The sequence below is a fragment of the Brachyistius frenatus genome, unplaced genomic scaffold (assembly GCF_029030835.1).
Source record: "Brachyistius frenatus isolate BFR_SWC_R1_liver_20210118 unplaced genomic scaffold, ASM2903083v1 Contig_193, whole genome shotgun sequence".
NCBI classification, from domain to species: domain Eukaryota; kingdom Metazoa; phylum Chordata; class Actinopteri; family Embiotocidae; genus Brachyistius; species Brachyistius frenatus.
Genome location: NW_027210792.1, coordinates 124,672 through 143,851, shown reverse-complemented (window position 1 = coordinate 143,851; position 19,180 = coordinate 124,672). Strand labels below are relative to the sequence as shown.

General features: G+C 42.9%; 4 protein-coding genes across 9 annotated transcripts; all 4 read right to left on the bottom strand.

Moving 5' to 3' along the window:
* Positions 1-929: 929 nt before the first annotated feature.
* On the bottom strand, positions 930-5,453 carry LOC138632733 (jun dimerization protein 2-like). Its single transcript, XM_069718519.1, has 4 exons — positions 4,992-5,453; positions 2,927-3,144; positions 2,135-2,239; positions 930-2,010 (listed from the first exon to the last, which is right to left on the bottom strand). Exons 1-4 carry the CDS (start codon positions 5,077-5,079, stop codon positions 1,825-1,827), a joined length of 597 nt encoding a protein of 198 aa, XP_069574620.1. The 5' UTR covers positions 5,080-5,453; the 3' UTR covers positions 930-1,824.
* A 65-nt stretch (positions 5,454-5,518) lies between these two features.
* Positions 5,519-8,523, bottom strand: fosaa (v-fos FBJ murine osteosarcoma viral oncogene homolog Aa). Its single transcript, XM_069718518.1, has 4 exons — positions 8,292-8,523; positions 7,362-7,589; positions 6,932-7,039; positions 5,519-6,840 (listed from the first exon to the last, which is right to left on the bottom strand). The coding sequence occupies exons 1-4, from the start codon at positions 8,421-8,423 to the stop codon at positions 6,172-6,174; spliced, it is 1,137 nt and encodes a 378-aa protein (XP_069574619.1). The 5' UTR covers positions 8,424-8,523; the 3' UTR covers positions 5,519-6,171.
* mlh3 (mutL homolog 3 (E. coli)) lies at positions 8,328-16,829 on the bottom strand. Of its 6 annotated transcripts, none has more exons than XM_069718511.1 (13): positions 14,333-16,829; positions 14,096-14,197; positions 13,917-13,996; positions 13,721-13,825; positions 13,552-13,624; positions 13,366-13,434; positions 13,183-13,291; positions 12,429-12,588; positions 12,299-12,322; positions 12,112-12,190; positions 11,858-12,009; positions 11,679-11,754; positions 8,328-8,405 (listed from the first exon to the last, which is right to left on the bottom strand). In XM_069718511.1, exons 1-12 carry the CDS (start codon positions 16,764-16,766, stop codon positions 11,683-11,685), a joined length of 3,459 nt encoding a protein of 1,152 aa, XP_069574612.1. In that variant the 5' UTR covers positions 16,767-16,829; the 3' UTR covers positions 8,328-8,405; positions 11,679-11,682. The 6 variants fall into 6 exon arrangements, with proteins under 6 accessions (XP_069574612.1, XP_069574613.1, XP_069574614.1 ...); XM_069718512.1 differs by having other exon boundaries at positions 8,333-8,405; positions 11,683-11,754; XM_069718513.1 differs by lacking the exons at positions 8,328-8,405; positions 14,096-14,197 and having other exon boundaries at positions 11,036-11,754.
* A 1,045-nt stretch (positions 16,830-17,874) lies between these two features.
* Positions 17,875-19,086, bottom strand: acyp1 (acylphosphatase 1, erythrocyte (common) type). Its single transcript, XM_069718523.1, has 3 exons — positions 18,982-19,086; positions 18,712-18,799; positions 17,875-18,257 (listed from the first exon to the last, which is right to left on the bottom strand). The coding sequence occupies exons 2-3, from the start codon at positions 18,790-18,792 to the stop codon at positions 18,042-18,044; spliced, it is 297 nt and encodes a 98-aa protein (XP_069574624.1). The 5' UTR covers positions 18,793-18,799; positions 18,982-19,086; the 3' UTR covers positions 17,875-18,041.
* Positions 19,087-19,180: the final 94 nt, after the last annotated feature.

The following is a 19,180-nucleotide window of genomic DNA, read 5'->3' as shown; positions in this document are numbered from 1 at the left end:
GACTGAACTGCTCTTCTGAACTTCTCGATACTTGAGCTGAGAAATGCCCTCTATTACAAACAGCTGACCCCGAGTTTTACTCCACCCAGCTGCTGAGATAAGAAATTACAGTGTGTGTTTAACGGGAACTAGGTATGCAGGAAAACACCCACCAGCCAGAAACAGCAGAGGACCTATAGATTAAAATAAATAAACTCACTAGAGACTGGTGATCCATCTTGTCCGTATTGTTGCCTGTATAAAATCTATCTCCTATTGCAAATATCGAAAAACATCAACGTGCCACAACAACAGCCTATTCCATTCAACAAGGTTCTTCTAATTTACAATGTGGTTTCCTTCTTGTTAATCCGCAAAGTAAATCCCCAAAACAATGAGTGCTTTGTTACTGCCTTTGGGCCACATGTTGAGATCTTAAGCTATGAATTTTTCATTATAAAATATTGATTAAATACCGAATCAGAACCCAACTATAATGGGATTAAATTACACTATTGCTCCCCTTGTGATTAAATGTTGTACATTCCCCACTGATGAAACTCTACAGGATTCCTTGTTATCTTTGAAACCAAAACCTGTAGAGTGACAGAGACACCACAGAGGCCCACATGCTGTAATATAAAATGGTAAATATGCTGCAATGTATTTTGAACATTTATGTAGTTAAAACATAAAAATGTATCATGCTTAGAACCAATTAAAATGAATGCAAGTGTGCGTGGTTAATTAGGTTGTGCTGCTACTCACCACAGGATGGCAGTGTTCACCTGACATTTTGGTTCTGAAAATTGAATACAAAATATAATGCCTCATCGCACAAATTTTGTAAGACTCCAAAAAAAATAAAAAAAATAATTTCAAATATCCAGTACAAAAAGAAACTAAACATTTATTTCTTAAGGAAATACAAAATGTGATTTTTTTTTTTATAGCTTATATGCTTATATAACATCTTATACAAAAGTACAAAAACACAATTGGTAGTAACAATGTGGTAACAGAAAATAAAGTACAATGTAAACACTCCATATATATATGTGCATACATGACGCCTGCGCCAGAATAATGAGAAAACAAAAAGGTTCAACTGTTCTGCCACCAAATGTTTGAAAGCACCAACATGACCAGAATATCATGAAGGTTATTTATGTGAGAAAAAGGCTTTTGTGTCTGGAGAAAACTGGGCATTTAGTTTTCTACATCATCGGGGTGTGATAGTCGACGCATTCAAGCACTTATAAATGTTTCTATTAAGTCTTCCTGTTTCCCCCAGATTTCTGTTATTTTGGGCACACGGACACAGGCGTGTTACAACCCGTCCTCACAACAAGACGTCTGCTTCTACTTGACCACATACAGACATCGATCTACCTGGTTTAATCACATGCAGCTCAGTTTTAGCACCACCTTAAACAAAACTGTAAATAAGCAAATGTAAATCAAAGGAGAAATGACTAAAATTATTGAGTTTTCATGAATCAATTATGTTCTTTGTAGTGGAAAATGTTTCTGCATCCGGACTCCATTTTAAGTAAATAGATTAAAGCAATGCCTCAACTCTGTTATGTATTTTTGTTAACGCCATGCTGATTGTGGCAGGAGCTCTTGTGGCCAAAAAAATGACAAATAAATGGTAAAGCAAGAAAAAGAAAATGGTGAACACAGTGTCTGAGCAGACTGGACCCACATTTTGTGGTGCAGCGCTCTGCGTCTTGAGTTAAAGAGGGATCGACTGCTTTTCCTCCACGACCGAGGCCCAAACCTAAGTGCTGCTAGTTGGCTGCTTCTTCTCAGCTGTAAACTGTAGAAAACCCCGTCGCTCCTTCACTGGGCCTCCAGCTGCTGCAGCAGGGGGTTCACTTCGCTCTCCGGGGTTTTGACACTGTCCGTCCTGACAATACACGTGGGGCGATGGCGGTTCAGCATGAGGATCAGCTGCTGTCGTTCCACCTTCAGCTCCTCAATCTGGGCTTTAAGGTCAGAGTTTAACGTCTCCAGTCTTTCTGATTCCTATTAAAGGACGGGAGGAGAGAAAGAAATAAGAACTGAGAAATGGAGGGAAGTTTGTTCTGACAGTTACAACAGGTGAGATAAATATGAGAAAATGTGACATAATGGAGAAGGTATGTGTCACCTTTTGTAGATAATCTGTCCTCTCCTTTTTTTTGTTTCGACATCGAGCTGCAGCCACTTTGTTTTTCTCTCGCCTTCGTTTCCTCCTCTCTTCCTCTTCATCTCTCTAAATGTCGGCACAGGGGAAAAGCTTTGACATATCTTAAGGTGCAATTAATCTCCTGCACATTGTCAGGCACTCCAACATTAAGTACAGTGTCATGTTGAAATTATGAAAGATTAGTATTTAATATTAGTATTAGTATTTGCTGGGCTTTTTGCCTTTTGCTATTGAAGATGACACACCTCATACATAATGTTAGTGTTGTAGAGAAGTGCGTATAAAAAAAAAAGTAATTGCTTCAGTCATTTTATATGTAGTTATTTTTGTCTTTGTGAAAGTTAATGTATTAAAACCACACCTCAAGAACCATCCGGTTGTATAATTCCTCTCATATTTTCCCTGGACAGTCACAGTGAAAAGATTTAACAACAGTAACACGCCCCACTGTGACCACTAGATGGTCCTCTTGTTTTAGACATAACCGCAAAGATGTTTTCAATTCAAGCAAATCTGCTTAAAATATACACTGCAGGGGACATTTTAAAAATAGTTAAGACAGAATTTGTGAGCTGAATGTGAAATATTGTGTAATAAAAGTTACATTAAATAAAAACATAAATATTCTAAAGTCCACTTGTACAGATGTGACCTCATAGAAAGAGAGTGTAATCTGATGTAAAACTTATAATGTATAATTCCTATCACTTTAATGGGTCTTGTCGGTTGCCATTTGCTCAGTGTGTCCAGTACCTCTGTTTTGATGACTATGGGCCTCTTCCCCAGAGTGTCCAGGAAGTGCAGAGGTGACAGCATTGTCCCAAACTCCTGGAGGTCGCCAAATTTGAGCTTGTCAGTCAGCGTGGTGGCTGAGATCCCAGCCAGCGGGCCCAGGCTGGGAAGGGAGCCTGCTGTCACCGAGGGATCTGGGATTTGTCCTGGCATCGTGTCAGACTCGGTCGGGACCACAGCTACGAGGCAGAGGGAGAAAATGGGAGACATACTCAGACGGCAACCAAACCAGATCAATGAAAAACACATAAAAGTTGGTCTGCCCTGTCTGTTACAGTAAATCTTGGGGCGTACTTTATGGCTTGAGGGTGAAAAACAGACATTTTACATTAACGAAGTGGAGACAAATAGATGCAGTATGTGAGTGCTTTATTTGACCTGCAGTATGTTAAAGGGCTTCAAGGAAGCTTTTGCCTGAGATGCACTGTTCCTGTCCAGCAGACTCTGTGATAAATTGCTAGTCTGTTATAGGAGCAGGATGCTGAGGCTGCTGCTCATTGGGTTATTTTACTGCTTTACTACTTTTTCTGAAATTAATATACGACCATTTACAGAGGCCTTGGCAGGTATTTCCCTTATTTTAATCCCAAGCGAGCAAAAGAAAGAAGAACAACAGTGCACAAAGGAGAATCAAACAAATGATGCTTTAGTCCAAGGAGAGTTGAAGGTAGTTACTGCCAAGAAATACCCGTTAACTGTGGTTTTATTCCTCACGAAAGTTAATGTCAGGGGAGTGGAATGTGTGGGCCAAAATTTAGCACATTTGACTTACGTGTGCTGTAAATAGATTGTCGCTGTTTTGTACGAGCAAATATCTGGACACAAGATTTAAATACACACAGAGGCAACGAGAGGGGTGTGTGAACGCTGCCGGCTAAAGACACAGGAAATTACTACAACAGCTCTGCAGATTTCCAAGCCATATGACACAGCCACAAAACTACTATCTAAGGTCAATTACTCAGAGATCTTTATCCCACGCTGCAGGAATAAACAGGGCATATCGGATAGAAATATCACTACAGACAACTGGCTTGTTATTATGTGAGCTAACTTTACGGTAAGGGGAGAGTTTAGACAATTATGCTTCATTAGTTCCTGCAGAGGTGAGTTTACAAGGGAAATCTTGTGTGGGAATAACTTTCAGTTTGGCACTTCCCCAAACTGCAGCTCAAAGTGAAACTCTGGAGGCCACAGTGCTTACACAAGACGGCCATAAACAACTTGCGCACTGGTAAAAAGGTAATCTGTAACTAAAGAAAGTTTCCCATAAATATGAACTCCAGCAAAAGACAAAGCTACACATTAGCTTTCCAGGAAAAATGACTCCCAAACATCCAATGTGGCTCAGTGACTCCCATTTGGATATATGGTCATCAGTGCAGGCATGATTCAAACTTTCTCTAATAACGTTAACTCTAATATGGGCTTTGGACTTGTTGTATGGAGAAATTCCTGCATTATTTTATGAATTATGCATTTAGAGCTGCTTCCTAGTGTCCAGTCATGTTTTGGCCTCATTGTGGTGGAGCGTGCATCGCCCACTGAACTGGTCAATTTGAAAGCGGAAGTTTTTATTTTTTGTCAGTGCGGCATTAATCTTACGTAACTTTGTCTTTCCATCAGAGAGCTGCGGTGTTGAGGGAAAAAAAAAAAAAAACGTTACAGCTTTTTGGCCTGAACGGATTCCGCTTCAGATCAAACACGTTATAAATCACTGCGCAGCACAAATGTGTGTGTTAAAAGCGGCCAAAGGCAGAACATTTTGTTCTGAATTGTGCACGCCGTGATTCATGTAAAGAGGAGCATGCAGACAAAAGAAAAAGATCTTTGTGCAGCATGCTCAGTAAGATGTCAGATTTACATTGAACGACAACATTCAGAAAATGCATTGAAAGCACTGTGGAAGCGAAAACATCCGACCCGCTGCCAGACTGGGCTCGTTATGACCTATGCGTGGCGCGCCAATAAGCTACTCAGTAAAGACACCATTGAGCTCCCGACTTGTGAAGTTGTGAATACCGACCTGACTTTGATCCCAGGTGCCACAAATGTCCTTTCTTCTGGTCAGCCGAGGGTCGCGAGTAGATTTTAAAAAGTGGAAATCGTTGCATCAGCCCGACTTTAAACGTGATCCCAATCTGGGAGGATTTGGGAATGCGGAAATTAGCCTATGCCAGCCAAACGTAAGCAGGGATGTAAAAAAGTACATAGTGGGGGCAGAAGTGGGGAAGTCGCACCGCTCCTCCCATAAAGAATCACTGAGGCTGCACACTGCTGCAGCGACGGTAACACGCCTCAGATCTGTGACTGCAGTCACAGATGTACACTGAACCCTCCTCAAGAAGAAGAAAAAGAAAAGAAAAAGTTATTTTAAAGGGAATATCACTGCTCCTCTGCCTTGTTATTATTATTATTAGTAGTAGTAGTAGTAAAGTTTCTCTGTATTATAACCTCATAATTTACATCCATGAGAATAACATACAAAGACCCTGTCGGTTCATCTTCAAAAAAAACCCCAACAGATTCCTTATAGACATCAGCACCAATAACCACTGTGAACGTAGATTTATTATTATGCAGCAGCATAGATAAGCAATCGATGCCCATTTGACTTCTTTTTCAATTTAACAAATAAGTCAAAATCTGAAAGGTACAAAAATAAATCATGAGTTACATCTTGATAAGATATATAGCACTGGATGTTTTCATGGAAAACTTTTCAACATTTTAACAATGAGGTCAAACCACAGTTGATGACATTGAGGTATGCAGGTACTTACCATAGATGAATATGTAAATACAACATTTACAGCAATCAATACACTATTTGACACCAAAACACAAAACCATACTGTTTACATTGAGTTTCACATTACACCTTCAGATCTAGTAACAGATCAGATATATATGAGCTCTGAAAATTATTTGGAATTTCTCAGCATGCGTTTTTAAAATCAAAACTTACCTCAGTCCCTCCTGTTAAATTAAAAGCCATGCTTTTAGCTACATCACTCTGTTGGCTATGTATCTGGAGACAGTTTATATGTTTTGCTTGGTCACGCACAAGACATTTCATGAATGTGTTCCTTGAAGTGTTCACAGCATACTGTGGAATATGTTGTTTCGTTTATGTCATTTCAAAGTCAGGAAACCTGCAAAGAGAGAAACCAGAGAGATCAGACGGATCACTTCCCCTCTGTGTCTTATAAGGCCAGGAGAGTTGGAGAGTTGAGGATGTCAACAGATTCAGCCTTGCTTCCTCCACCTTTATGGCTGTCCAGTCCCTCTGTGAGAGAGTCCAGCTCGGGACATGCAAACGTGAACACGGACAGGTAGCTGCTGCAGGTGGGGGTGGAGGTGACCACGGGGGTGCTGAGGGGCTCCAGGTCGCTGGAGACCGACTTGTACAGGGTCTCCCAGTCCGAGACCCCGAGGGAGCTGCTCAGATCGATGTCTGGCACCGATCGAGCCGTCTCCATGGGGGTTTTCTCCTCCAAGCTGGGTAACATATTGTCCAGTAGCCCCTCCTTAATGTCCAGAGAGGGCTCGAGATCGCAGATGTTGATTTCAGCGCTGGCACAGAGCAAGATGTTGGAGTTCCCGGAGATGGCTGTGGACGGGTCGCTGGGGATGTCCATGTCCTGGAGTGAAGGAGCTTCCTGGGTGCCATCCTCTGGAAGTCTGTCCTCGTCTGGACTGGGTGGGAGCTCTGGGGACCCCGCGGGCTCCTGGAAAATAGACTCAAGCTCTTCTGAAATCTGGCACACTGGTTTGTGTGTGGCGAGGATGAATTCGAGCCGCTCTTTCTCTTTGAGGAGGTTGGCTATTTCCGTCTCCAGGGCTGCTTTTTCCTCCTCCAGCTTGTCTGTCTCCTTCAGATAGAACATCCAACATCATCCGCATGGAAAACACACAACAGTAGGTGCAAATGACAGCTGAGCAAATGGATCGCGGTTTACTTACAGTTTGCAGTGTGTCTGTGAGTTCCCTCCGTCTGTTGCGACACTTTGCTGCAGCCATTTTATTCCTCTCCCTTCTTACCCTCTTTTTCTCCTCCTCCTCTGGAGACAGCTGGGATATAAAAGAAATAATTCGGTTACCACCTTGAAGAATCCAGCCATTTCATCTCCTAATCCACTACATCCGCTCCCAGTTCACCCTCTGAAGAATGGCAAAAGCATGTTTCGCTGCAATGCGTCTAAAAATAGAACATTGTTGCAGACTTGCTGTGACCTGAATATAAATCGACTGCCTAAGGAAGGCACACACGGCACCAGAGCAGCATGCACAACAGCATTGTTGATCACAAGTAATTCAGATGGGCCTATGTCAATTTTCCCAGCTGATTGTCATTCTGTCCGACAGCAGGTAGACTTCATCAAGGTTAACCTACCTGCTCCGCTTTCCCCTTCCTGACAGCATTTTTTCCTTTATTCCCGCCTGCTTTGGGTGTTGCCTTGTGAGAGCTTTGCGGTTCATTGGCTTGCTTGCTACCCAGAGACGGGGAGACAGATGTGATAATCGTAGGCTGGACCATCCACTGGAAATCTGGGGTAGAGGAAATTGCTGTAACTGTTGGAACAAACGGAGTGTCTTGTGCACTCATGTCTTGGCAGACATCCTGAAAAAAAAATAGGAATAACCAACAATGAGGACTACAATGAATTTTTATTTTTTTTAATTTTTTTTTTATTTATAATAATGAAAATTTAAAGTGATAACAATAATCAATAAAACCGCACAAATCGTATGTTCAAAAATAGAGGACACCCTGCATGCGTTGTATTGTCTTGAAATATACCACACCAGAAATAGCCTTCTCCGGATCAATATTTGACTTTATCATTGTTTCTGACGTCAACACTGACGCAGAGATGCTGTGGAGTCTCCTGAATGGATTTATTTTTCTCAATGAACCGCTGCATCGACACTCTCACATTTGGTCCCAGGACGTCGGGATCATAACAACCCAGCCGACAGTGCAATTCTGTCACGTTTCCACTTGCACTGATTTCTGCTCCAGTTTTACATCTAATGTGTCAGAAATTATGTTTGAGAATTAAGCGCGCACAGTTAATTAAAACCTTATCAATCAGCCCCCCCCCACACACACACACACACACACACACCCAACACGGAGATTAAAAAAAATTAAAAAAAAAAAAAAGCATTGGAGCATTCCGTCTGTGGCTCACATAAACAGGGATGTTAAATCTGCTTGAGCACGGGGTGCCCACCTCCCCACCCCCACACCACCCCCCCCCCCTCTCCCCCTCCTCCCCGGGGTGCGCGTTGAATAAATGATAAACAAAGCCATTCATACCTTTGCATTGCTCTCTGAGGAGGAAGCTGGAGAGCTCGCCTCTTCTGGCGTCTTCTGGCAAGGCGTCCCGACAGGAGACTCCGTCCGGCAGGGGACTGAATCCATATCATCCGTCTGGTTGTTGTGATACATCACGAAGAAGGAAAAAAAAAAAACCACACACAGGTCCTGATCAATGACAGATATGACTCTGGCCTTCCGCTGGGCAGAGCGGCTCGGGTCTCGTCTCCAGGTATATACCTGGTAACTGGACGACCAGGATGCAAGCCCCTCCTTTTATGCTCTGCTAGAATTTTATGAATGAACCAAGACTGTACCATCAGCGGAGGGGGGAGGGGGGTCAGACTAGCCACACGGGCCTGTATTTGGTGTAAAAAAAATGAAAGAAAAAGAAGCATTATTTGGACATTTATCCTGTATAAATGTCCTCATCGAGAAGTATTTGAACGGTTTTTCTTAAATGCATCACGAAAGGCTGATCGCACAGACGTCAAACAGCAGCCTCCACTCCCATTCACAAATATCGGTCTCTTATTAATGCAATATGGGATGAGAAAACGTGAGTCTATTTATAAATACACGTAGCCCATGTCACCGTTTCCTGGGCGGTGAAAACTTAATGTTCGCGTGCGTTCATTAAATCAAGGACAATTAAAGCGCACTCAAAAGAGGTAAAACCGACCCGAGTGCGTTTTGTTCAATATACCCATTTTAATTAAATATATTTCATTCCAAGGTCGTTTTGCACGACCGTTTTTAAAGTGAGCGACTGTATTAAGCTTTCCTCGAAATTAATTTCCTCCTTCTATGATGATGAAACGTTGTGTTTTTCTGAACGGTCTGACAGACATCTCTTGCCTTCTCCAAAGATGGGAATCAGGGACTGTCAGCAGACATAATGAAATGACGCGGAATTGTTTACTTGGGGAGGGATGGTGGGGAAGAGGAGAGGTTGAACATGTGGGGGCGGACAAGTCACGTGGCATGACCCGGAACTGTGGGGGAGGAGGAGGGGCATTGACGGAAGGAGGGGCGGAGGTGGTGGTGGTGGGGGGGGGGCAGCAGCATCTTTCACTCGTCACAACTACGAAACAGCTGCATGTCGACACACGGCGTCTTCCTCGCGACGCCTGCCCTTCTGTCTGCAAGAGGACATCTGCAGGAAAATATGCAAATACAACTTCGATATATAGGAAGCAATTATTTATGACCAAATATCTCCCTTTTTATTTATTTAACTGATATATGAGGGATAACCATCTCAAAAAGATTGTGGCAATAACAACACCTTCTGCAAGGCCCACTACCATGTAGAGCCATTTTACAGACACATGGAAAATACTAAAACCTGAAGTTTAAAGGGAAAATTCACCACTTTCCTAACGTATGTCCACTCGGTGTTGATGGTAGATGCATTGAACTGAAGCAATTCATTCCTCAGTGTGAACTGTGGGGACCAGGAAAGCTGAGTTTATGCCTGCACGTACCAGGACGCACTGCACAATCTTTTGATGCATCCTTCGGTTGCACCGACTCGACAAAAAAACAACAACAACCAGTAGCCAGGAAAGAAAGTAGTTATTCATCGGGACGCTCGTACTTCTTGGTGGTGAAACCCTCATAAGCCCCCCTTTATTGTTGGCGAAAACATCATGTGACAAACATACTCACTCAATGCTCGGCCTGCTGACTGTGGTTTTTGTCTTTCGGTATCCTGAAGAAGGTGTCCAGCACACCTCTGGCCACGTCAGGAGAAAACTTGTATGCACACACGGCATTCTTGGTTCGTGACAGCATCCCACAAAAACACTGGAATTCACTTCAGCAGAATGATTCGGTTTCTTTTGGCATCGGAGGACGATTTTAACAAAGGGCACCACCAGTTTGTTTCGGGATGGTCCCTGCCGACCACAATCTGCCTCAAATAAATACAGCTGAATATCCGAGTCAGCCAAAACACTGAAAAATCTTTCCTCGTCTCTAAAAAACCTCTGCACTTATAATTTCAGATTGTATTTTCGCTGCTATTTCAGCCTGTCGTTCTTCTGTTAAAAATAACGACATCACTGCACATGTCAAATGACAACACCGGTGCCAGAAGATCAACAGCTTTTGCAGCTGCTTCCCAGAGACCCAGTGGATTTATTGAGGAATGAATTGCTTCAGATGACTACATTCAACATCAACACTGATTGGACACTCACATAAAGGCAAATTTGTACTTTAGGAACACCATGTCCTTTTATTGTTTTGCAGCCTTCAGGATCAAAATCATATTATCTGCCTGGTCACATGTCGCTGGTTCATCAGCTTGTGACTCAAGAAGCCCTCTGCTCATTCTTTCAGCTTGTACATCAAAGAAAAACACCACAAAGGGAAGTTTTCAGTCAAAACTGAAATTTACAACCAGTTGGTACTCCAGCAAGCTCTTCAATGGGTGAGTGAGGTTTTAAAATAATATATAATTCTGAATAAATAAGACCTTCATGAGCAAATTGCATAATAAGCAATTACTGCTTACCTTTCAGTACCGAGTAGGTTTCCAGACCAAAACTGAACATGATGCGCAGCGTGAAGAACTACGAGGAGGTGACGGACTCTCAACGCTGAGCTGTCAAACATCACCCGGGACTTCCGACTATGCAAAGGGCCACATAACCTAAATATGTTTGACAAATATGAGTCTGGCAACTTCTGTGTCAGACTGAATAAATGGAGAAACTGACCTATCGGTAGCACCACTGTACATGACTTCAACTACCTGAAGACGCCACACAAACAGTAACTGGATGGAGCAATACGTGTATTTGTAAATCACCACTAGCGCAGAAAACTGCAGTGGAGCTGCTCTCCGGAGGCTGTTTTTTCTTTATTTGGCCGCATCCCGAAGTGTGATGTCATATCAGATGTTTTGCCTTTGGAAACAGATGGAAACCACCTGCTGTGAGTTTAGACTCGGGTTTGAATCAGTTTTCTCATCTATGCAATTTGAACCCTTTTTAACTGTTGTTTTCTATCTTCAGATTATACTTCAGAAAATCACAGAGGAAGTCATAAAGTTTGATCATAGTGGACATCGAGTTTGGGAACACTCACATATTCACTGCATTGGGCCTTTTACTGTTTTTCGTATGATTTCCTCAACTTATTTGAGTATTTCCTGTTTTTGGGTTCTTACAAAACTGTTTGTTATTCATATCTGACACAACATGTTATTTATCCCCAAAACATCCTGTGAATTCACAGTTGCTTCAGTATAAAAGAAAAGGTTTGAGCACTTGAGAAGAAAGCTTGAATTTCTGAACAATTTAATTAGAATTTCTTTCACTCAGGAGTTAGAATTCATTTTGTTGGCAATAAACTACATTTTAAAAATAAAATACACACCCACTTATCCATTTCCATATAGTTGCCATGCTTTATACATTCTTCTCAGCTTTTGGAGGTTGGGTTTCTGGAGCTCCTGCAGGGACAAGAAATGCTGCGTCACCGTCAGAAGGCCGAGGTTCATTGCCGTGAATCTTACCTTCGCACCGACGTTCAGATGTGCTACTACGTTCTGGTACCTTCTGCTCTTTGTCCAAATGAAGGACGTCTACAAGGGGAACAATGGATGGACGGCCATGGGCACACTGGAAGGGCAGTTGACAGGAGGACAAGGATGCTACCAAGCTGTGGCATTCATCTCGGCTCAGGGTGTCGTTGAATTTGATGGCACCTTTAAAATGCACACGTGTAAAAACAGCCAGCGTGAAGATTTTAGGCTCAACGTGACAAGAGGAAATAAACTGAAGGACAGCGAGCAGTAAGTCATCTTTACCGTGACATGCGAGCGAGGCGAGCACTTTGAGAACGGTGAGAGGCAGAGTTCCTCTCACTCGACCCGTTGAGCAGAGCAGCTGAAACAAACAAGAGGAAAAAAGAGAAATGATGGATGCTACCCTGTAATCGAACAATAACATGCTTTCTGCAGCTCAAAATTGTCGAGAAGTAGGAAGACGGCGTACCTCGATCTGCTCTCGAAGATACTCCTGATGTGAGATAAAGCAAAGCAGTGAGCTGAGCTGTAAATCCTTCCTCAGCTACTCAGTGATATAAAAAAAAAAAATAAACAAGGAGATTACCTGCAAGTCTTACCTCAACAATAGGTTTGATAACCGAGGGCCTCCCACGCCGCAGTTCATTGCTCTCCTTTTCCATAAAGCACAACGGTACCTTCCCCACAAACACTTGTGGATCTGCTGCCTGTGAGAAAGTAACTTCCAGACCCAAACTCCTCAAATGTGGCTGACAAGACCTGTCGGGAGACGAGCGCACAACAACACTTCACTTGCTCCGTAAAAATGTTAATGTAAAAGTACAACGTTTGTTTGTCTTTGTAAGAGTAAAATTAAAGCACCTTTCAGGGACCTAAACCAAAAAAGTTCTTACTACAAATGCAATGAAGTTTACAGATTTTCTTTTTTACCTGAAGTAACTACAGTTGATTGTCAATTTATTTCACCAGTTGTTCATGTTCACTTTATGTTTTGATCATGATTATTTAATGCTTGCTATTTTCCAAAGTAACAGATCAACAGAGGACTAATCAAGCTATGAAAGGCGAGTAAACAAAAGAAAGAACTATCCTTCTTTTTTTCCTTTTTTTTTTTAATCTTTCATGGTATTGATATTATATTAAAAAATAAATCATATTTAAAGACTTGAAGCAGGCATGAGATGTTGTGGAGATGAAACCCCAAATTATTTGTGAAAATCAAGGATATTCAGGCATATTTCTACCCTTGAAAACACAACACACGATAACAACACAACACACGATAACAACACAACACACGATAACAACACAACACACGATAACAACACAACACACGATAACAACACAACACACCGAAGCAGCCGTCGCTCCTCTTCGGTCACGCTGATCTCAAGAGGCGGCAAAATGGTTGATGAACACAGACGTTTCTCCCCGACGGCATCGTGGTCCTCCTCGTACGAGTCTACAACAGTATACGGTCACTCCTGTAGTATCAATGATTAACACATTTACAATCATAATAATACAACATTTTACCTGCAACTAAATTTTCCAGTCGAACTCTCTCATGTGCAGCGTGTTGATCCACCAGCACCAGAAGGTTTCCTGGGATTTGAATTAAAAAAAATTAAAAAAAAATTTACAAACGTGAAAAATACAAAGTGTCAGGAAAACAACACACAAAAGCTTTTTTTAATTTTTCTGATTATTATCTCCCCATACCTTCAGCCACCGGCTCGTCATCTCTTGTATTGATGAGGCAAGCAAGAAACTTTTTATCCACTTGGTGAATGACCTGTAAGTTAATTGCGTAGCGGTTTTATTACATCGTTTCATAAAAATCTGTCAAAAACACTAAAGAAGGTGATAAATACCAAAGGATGAATTTGACCTTCATTGAGTGAATCATGGCTTTAGAGAAGCGGTATGGAAACAGGATGTTGTGGATCTTTACTGCCAGTCCGTCGGCTTGTCCGCCGGAAATATCCACGCCGACCTGTCGGCACAGTCGTGTTTTTTTAGAACAGATAAGACAAGCAGAAATCACTGGAAATGTATGAAACATTAAAAAAAAAGTTTTCCTTTACCATAGGAGGGCGGACGAACACGGGATTATTCCATTTTGAGTACAATGAGGAAAGTGAGTTGGATCTCTCGGCGCCGTCATCTGGAAAAACAGACGAGGTCATCCATGAGCACAAACACGCCAAATGAGCTATTTACATTTTGTACATTGTGTGTTACGTCCTTCCAGTCTGCGAGGTACCTTTATAATCAAGCCCTGAGCTAATCACTCTTTCTGGTCTGGATTTAGGCAGGAAAGGCAACACTAGATCCACCTGAAAGGGGTAACACTTGTACTCCAGCCCTGCGGTTGGAGGAACAGGGACAGGAAAGTAAAGACCGGGGGGCTCACACCTTCTCCACGTGAGACTACCACATGTCCAGAGAGGTAGAGCCACTGAATCTATTACCACGAATGCAATAATGTGCACTAACTCACCCATTTCAGAGATGACACTAACTGCCATGTTGGTGACATCCGATGTGCAGCGTGCATGCGTTTCCTCTGCAGCCGGGTCCTCGTATCTGCTGAGCCCGGTCACTCTGTTGACGTAGACCGTCTTCCCAACAGACGTGTCGAAGTGATGAAGCCAGTCGCCCGACGGCGCGTCGTCTTCCTTCTCGGCCGCCGGAAGGTCGCGGGGTTTCTCACCCACGTCGCCGTCTCGGACCGGATCCCGTCCACCACCTGAACACGTCTGGTCCTGCGTGGTAGCCCTCGACACGTGTAGCGATACTTCTGAATCTTCGGTCCCGTGTTCTTTCAGATGACAGAGTTTAGCTGCCAAAGATCGTTTCCCTCGACTCTGAGCTGAGACTGGTTTTAATGCGGTGACGCCCGAGTGGGTCGGTGGGCTTCGGCAGCTGCTCTCCGTCTCCTCTTGCTCTCGCGTCTCTGTAACATCAACCTCTCGCTGATCTTCCTGACGAACCGATATATTCTTAGGATTAAAAACAAAGCTGTCCGTCCGAGGAAGACCAACTTTGTTCTGCAAATGAGCCTCGAGATGCGGCAATTTCAGTTCGTCGGATTTAACGTACATTCTTCTAAACTTGTCGAGAGATCCCGACTCCTTAAATATCGACAATTTTTGACAAGAAATGATTCTGGGGATCTTGGAGGGGATGATATCAGCCGGGTCTCTTTGTTGTCTCGGAGAAGATCTGCCTCGTCCCGCATCCAGAGAGATTTTACGTTTTGATGCAAAGGATTTTTCTTCACACTTTGCTGCCACATTTTGTCTTTGAAATACAGGCCCGTGGGTTCGGGACACGTCCCGAGTCTGCAGACTGTCGTGGATGTACGGATCAGACAGAGAGATCTTTCCGTTACTTACTAAAGTCTCAGCACAGTTTAAATCAGCGTGAGCTTGTTGATTGAGGCCGTGTGGTGACTTTGAGGTGGAAGTATTAAATCCTATCGGTCTCTCTTTTGAAAATACATCCTCTAGTCTATTGGACATAGGTACAATATTAGAGCCCGCCCCGGCTTCTTCATTAATGTTAGTACAAGATGCAACCGAATCACAATTTGGCTCATCTCTACATTCTTGAATTACACATTTTTCACTGTGTATCTTTTCCAAGTCGTCTGCAGCACTGTTTTGTTCTTCTCTCTCCTCCGTTTTGCGCTCCTGGCCAACACCGTCATCTGAGCACTTACGATGGACAGATTCAGACGCCAGTTTAATTCCTACGCCGCAATCCAGCGCAAAAGTAGTACAGAGACCGCTGTTCCCCTCCTGCTCCGTTCTGTCGGTGGCAAACATTTTTGGCGATGCACAGTCCAAATCATCTTGAGAAATCACAGCCACCAAGTTCTCCCTGCTCAGGAAAGTTTTCACTGCTTCTTCAACACAGAGCAAAACGCCATCCCAGTCTCTGAACTCAATCAGGGTTTTGGCAGGCTCAAGACAAATGTCATACTGAGAGTAGGAGCACCTGATATTGATGACGTAGACGCCATACAGCTCCTGGGTTCGTTTGTGCTTTGGACTCCTGAGGACAGACGGACCGTCTGGACTGTCCTGTCTCTGGTTTGAACTGCTCACTCTGCGCAGAAGAAAGTTTAGCAGCTTGTGGATCCGCGTTTTCAACAGCAGTCTGTCGTTTACATACAGGAACTGCAAGCTGTTGTTGTAGTGGCCCTCTCTGCCGAGGTACCCAGTCACCTCAAACTGCCCGTGAGTGTGGCTGATTTCTCCCAGCTTCTCTGCTCGTCCTCGGCCGTGGATCTGGACGAACCTGTGGTAGGTGTCCCTGGCTTTTGAAAGCTGCACCATCATGGCTCCCGTGCAGTCATTCTTCAGGGTGAAGGACACGAAGGGGTGCATGAGGGAAATCGCCTCCAGCCTGTGTCTGATCCTCTCGCCCTCCAGGACGGCGTCGACTCTCTTCCTCCGGACCGGCAGGTTGCGGAAGAAGTTACAAACAATGACGGTTGTGCCCGCGGAGGGTCGAGAGGCCTCGGCCTCGAAGACATCCAAACTTTTCCCGTCCTTGAATATCTTAACGTGCGTTTTCACCGACGATCTGGTCCGTGATGAGATTTCAACCAGCGCGGATAAAGAAACGACACTGGCCAGGGCTTCTCCTCTGAAACCGAACCACCGCAGGTGGTCCAGGTCTCCGACGGAGCTGCATTTGCTGGTGTGGTACCGGTTCCCGGCGCGCCCCAGATCCTCTGCGCTCATCCCGGCACCGTTGTCGATGACCTGGACTTTTAAAGCCTCCGTGTCCATCCGGACTCCCACGCAGCTCGAACCGGCATCGACGCTGTTGAGCAGGAGCTCCTCGACGCACTGTTGGAGCGACGGGACGGCGACACCGGAGCGAAGTTTCCCCTGAACCTCACCGGGCAAACACTTAATCATGGCGGTCTGCGACAAGTCCTGTTTTCTCTTCAGTCTTCGACCTGCGCCGAAACTATGGTCCAAAAAAAATATATATATATATAAAAAAAAAAAAAATTAAAAAAAGGAAAGTAATTCAGCTGCTTTCAAACTGGCAGTTGCTTTCGTGAGTGTTTTTTCAAAAAAAAAAAAAAAAAAGTCTGTTTCCACATCCGTTAAATGAGATAAATAGCACACACGTTAGTAATACTAATTAAAAGCATGTCAAAATAACCCAGCAGCTGTTGACAGTCAACGTGAAACCAAAAAACAAACAAAGAGTTTACCTCCGACATGTGCTGCTAACAAACTTTACGCTTACTGCCATCTGCTGGTGTGAGGGACTTCTGATGCTGCGTTCAAGTACACTCGGACACTTCGAATCATTTCACGCAGCCAGACTTCAGACACAGAAATGACGTAGGTAGGCTGCATTTAGTCAATAACATGGCCCATGGTACTTTGTAGGTTATTATGTGTAATATACTGACTAAAACAGTGTAAAAAAAGGAGATCCTTTTATATGCGCTGTTAATCTTCCGTTTCATTAATGTATCCTGATAAAAGTATAAATATTTATTTCCATTGAACGCACCATCGTCTAACCGTTTAATAAGAACACCGCCACCTACTGGACGGAGTGCGCTTTCTCACGTGTCCACTGACCCGTTGTTATCAAAGTCACATAATCCATTTCAATCACACTTTGTCTTTTAATTTTCCCATTGTGTGCCTAAACCGCATAAGTGAGTCTATTTAGGCCGCCATCAGCCTAACAGGCCCTTTTATTATTATTATTTTTTAAAGCAGACATTTTGAATTTGATAAAGTAGAAAAGCACAGGTGTTAATAATAACTCTAAATCCACCGAACGCCTCTAAATGATTATTTATTACAAAAATAATTATAAAATAAAATTATATTATATTAAATAAATATTAAAAATAATAATACAAAAAATATATTAAAAAAAAAACTTTTTTTTCTTCTAATTTACAGCTGATAACCTTCTAAAATCAACCTCGTGAAATGTTCCCCCTTTTTTTGTTGTTGTTGTTGTTGCAGTTATTACAATAAAATGAAAACAATATGAAGCTTGTTGAAGGGATTTCCCATTTATTATTTGAATTAAATATCCTGTGGATGTAAAGAAAACGTATCGTTTTCATTCATTTCCAACCAATAAATAAAAAGAACTAAATAAATAAAACATCTGCTCCCAAGTTAACATTACAGGTTCCAATCACGACGGGTTATTTATTTTACTATGTCAAAAGATGAGTATTCTAGTTTGTCCGTCGTTTTCTCTTTCTTGAACTCGGCCCTCGTGATGTTTGACTTGGGACTCCCGGTGGTTTTCAACCATTCTTGCATTTCTTCCACTTTGCTGCGTGGGCCCTGCAGTTCCCCCCGGACGGTGCCCGCTGCCGTGTTTTGGACCCAGCCGACCAGCCCGTGTTTCTTCCCTTCTGCCTGGAAATGAAAACAGATCATTCATCACAGGGGGGGGGGAGGCCTGTGGCTGGGGACGAGATGATCTGAAGTCACAAGAGGTAAGAAAGGCTGCACAGTCCCCAATGATCAGGTTAGGTTAGGTTAGGTTAGGTTAGGTTAGGGAGTTACTTTATTAATCCCCGAAGGGACATTTTTTTTCACTACAGCAGCATACAGAAAGCAATAAGATAATAATATAATAATAGAAAAGCAATAAAATAGCAGTAAAAGCAGTAAAATACCATATGATTGGGCAATGACTGTCCACATGTCTAGTTGGCAAAGTAAATCAGTCCCCAAAGTAATTAATATTAACAGTATTAGTAGGAAACAGTCCAGTTTTAAAATTAAATACCATCATCATGGAATTAATACCAGAAAATAATAAAAATAATAAAAAATCAATGCATCATTTAATGTCATGGACACTCACCTGAGTGTACTTTCGAAAAAATACACCTTGCACTCTGCCAAAAATCTCATATTCCACTGATATCAGGTCTTCATTGGACATGTTGGATCTGGAAAAGGAGAAATAAGAAAGTGCTTCAGTGCTTCAGCGTGAACGTCAACAACCCATCGTGAATAGCAACAAGCTACGCTAACAACATTGATTTCTGTTTAAACAATTTGCGACACAGATCATTAAACACACTCGTGCTGTGCGACGACGCGAAAACTCCTCGTCTGCCGCATAATTCACCTGAATGGACGAAAGAAAAGCCGTTAAAAGCAGAAAACAAACAGCAAAACCGCGAAAGATGTCGATTTTTTTTTTTTAATTTAAAAACATACGGGACTCCACCGGTTCAGGAAGTGATGCTTTAACGGACCAATCAGAGAACAGCCGAGACTTCTGTCGTTTCTAGGCAACAAATGTAAACGCTGGAATAAAAAATAAA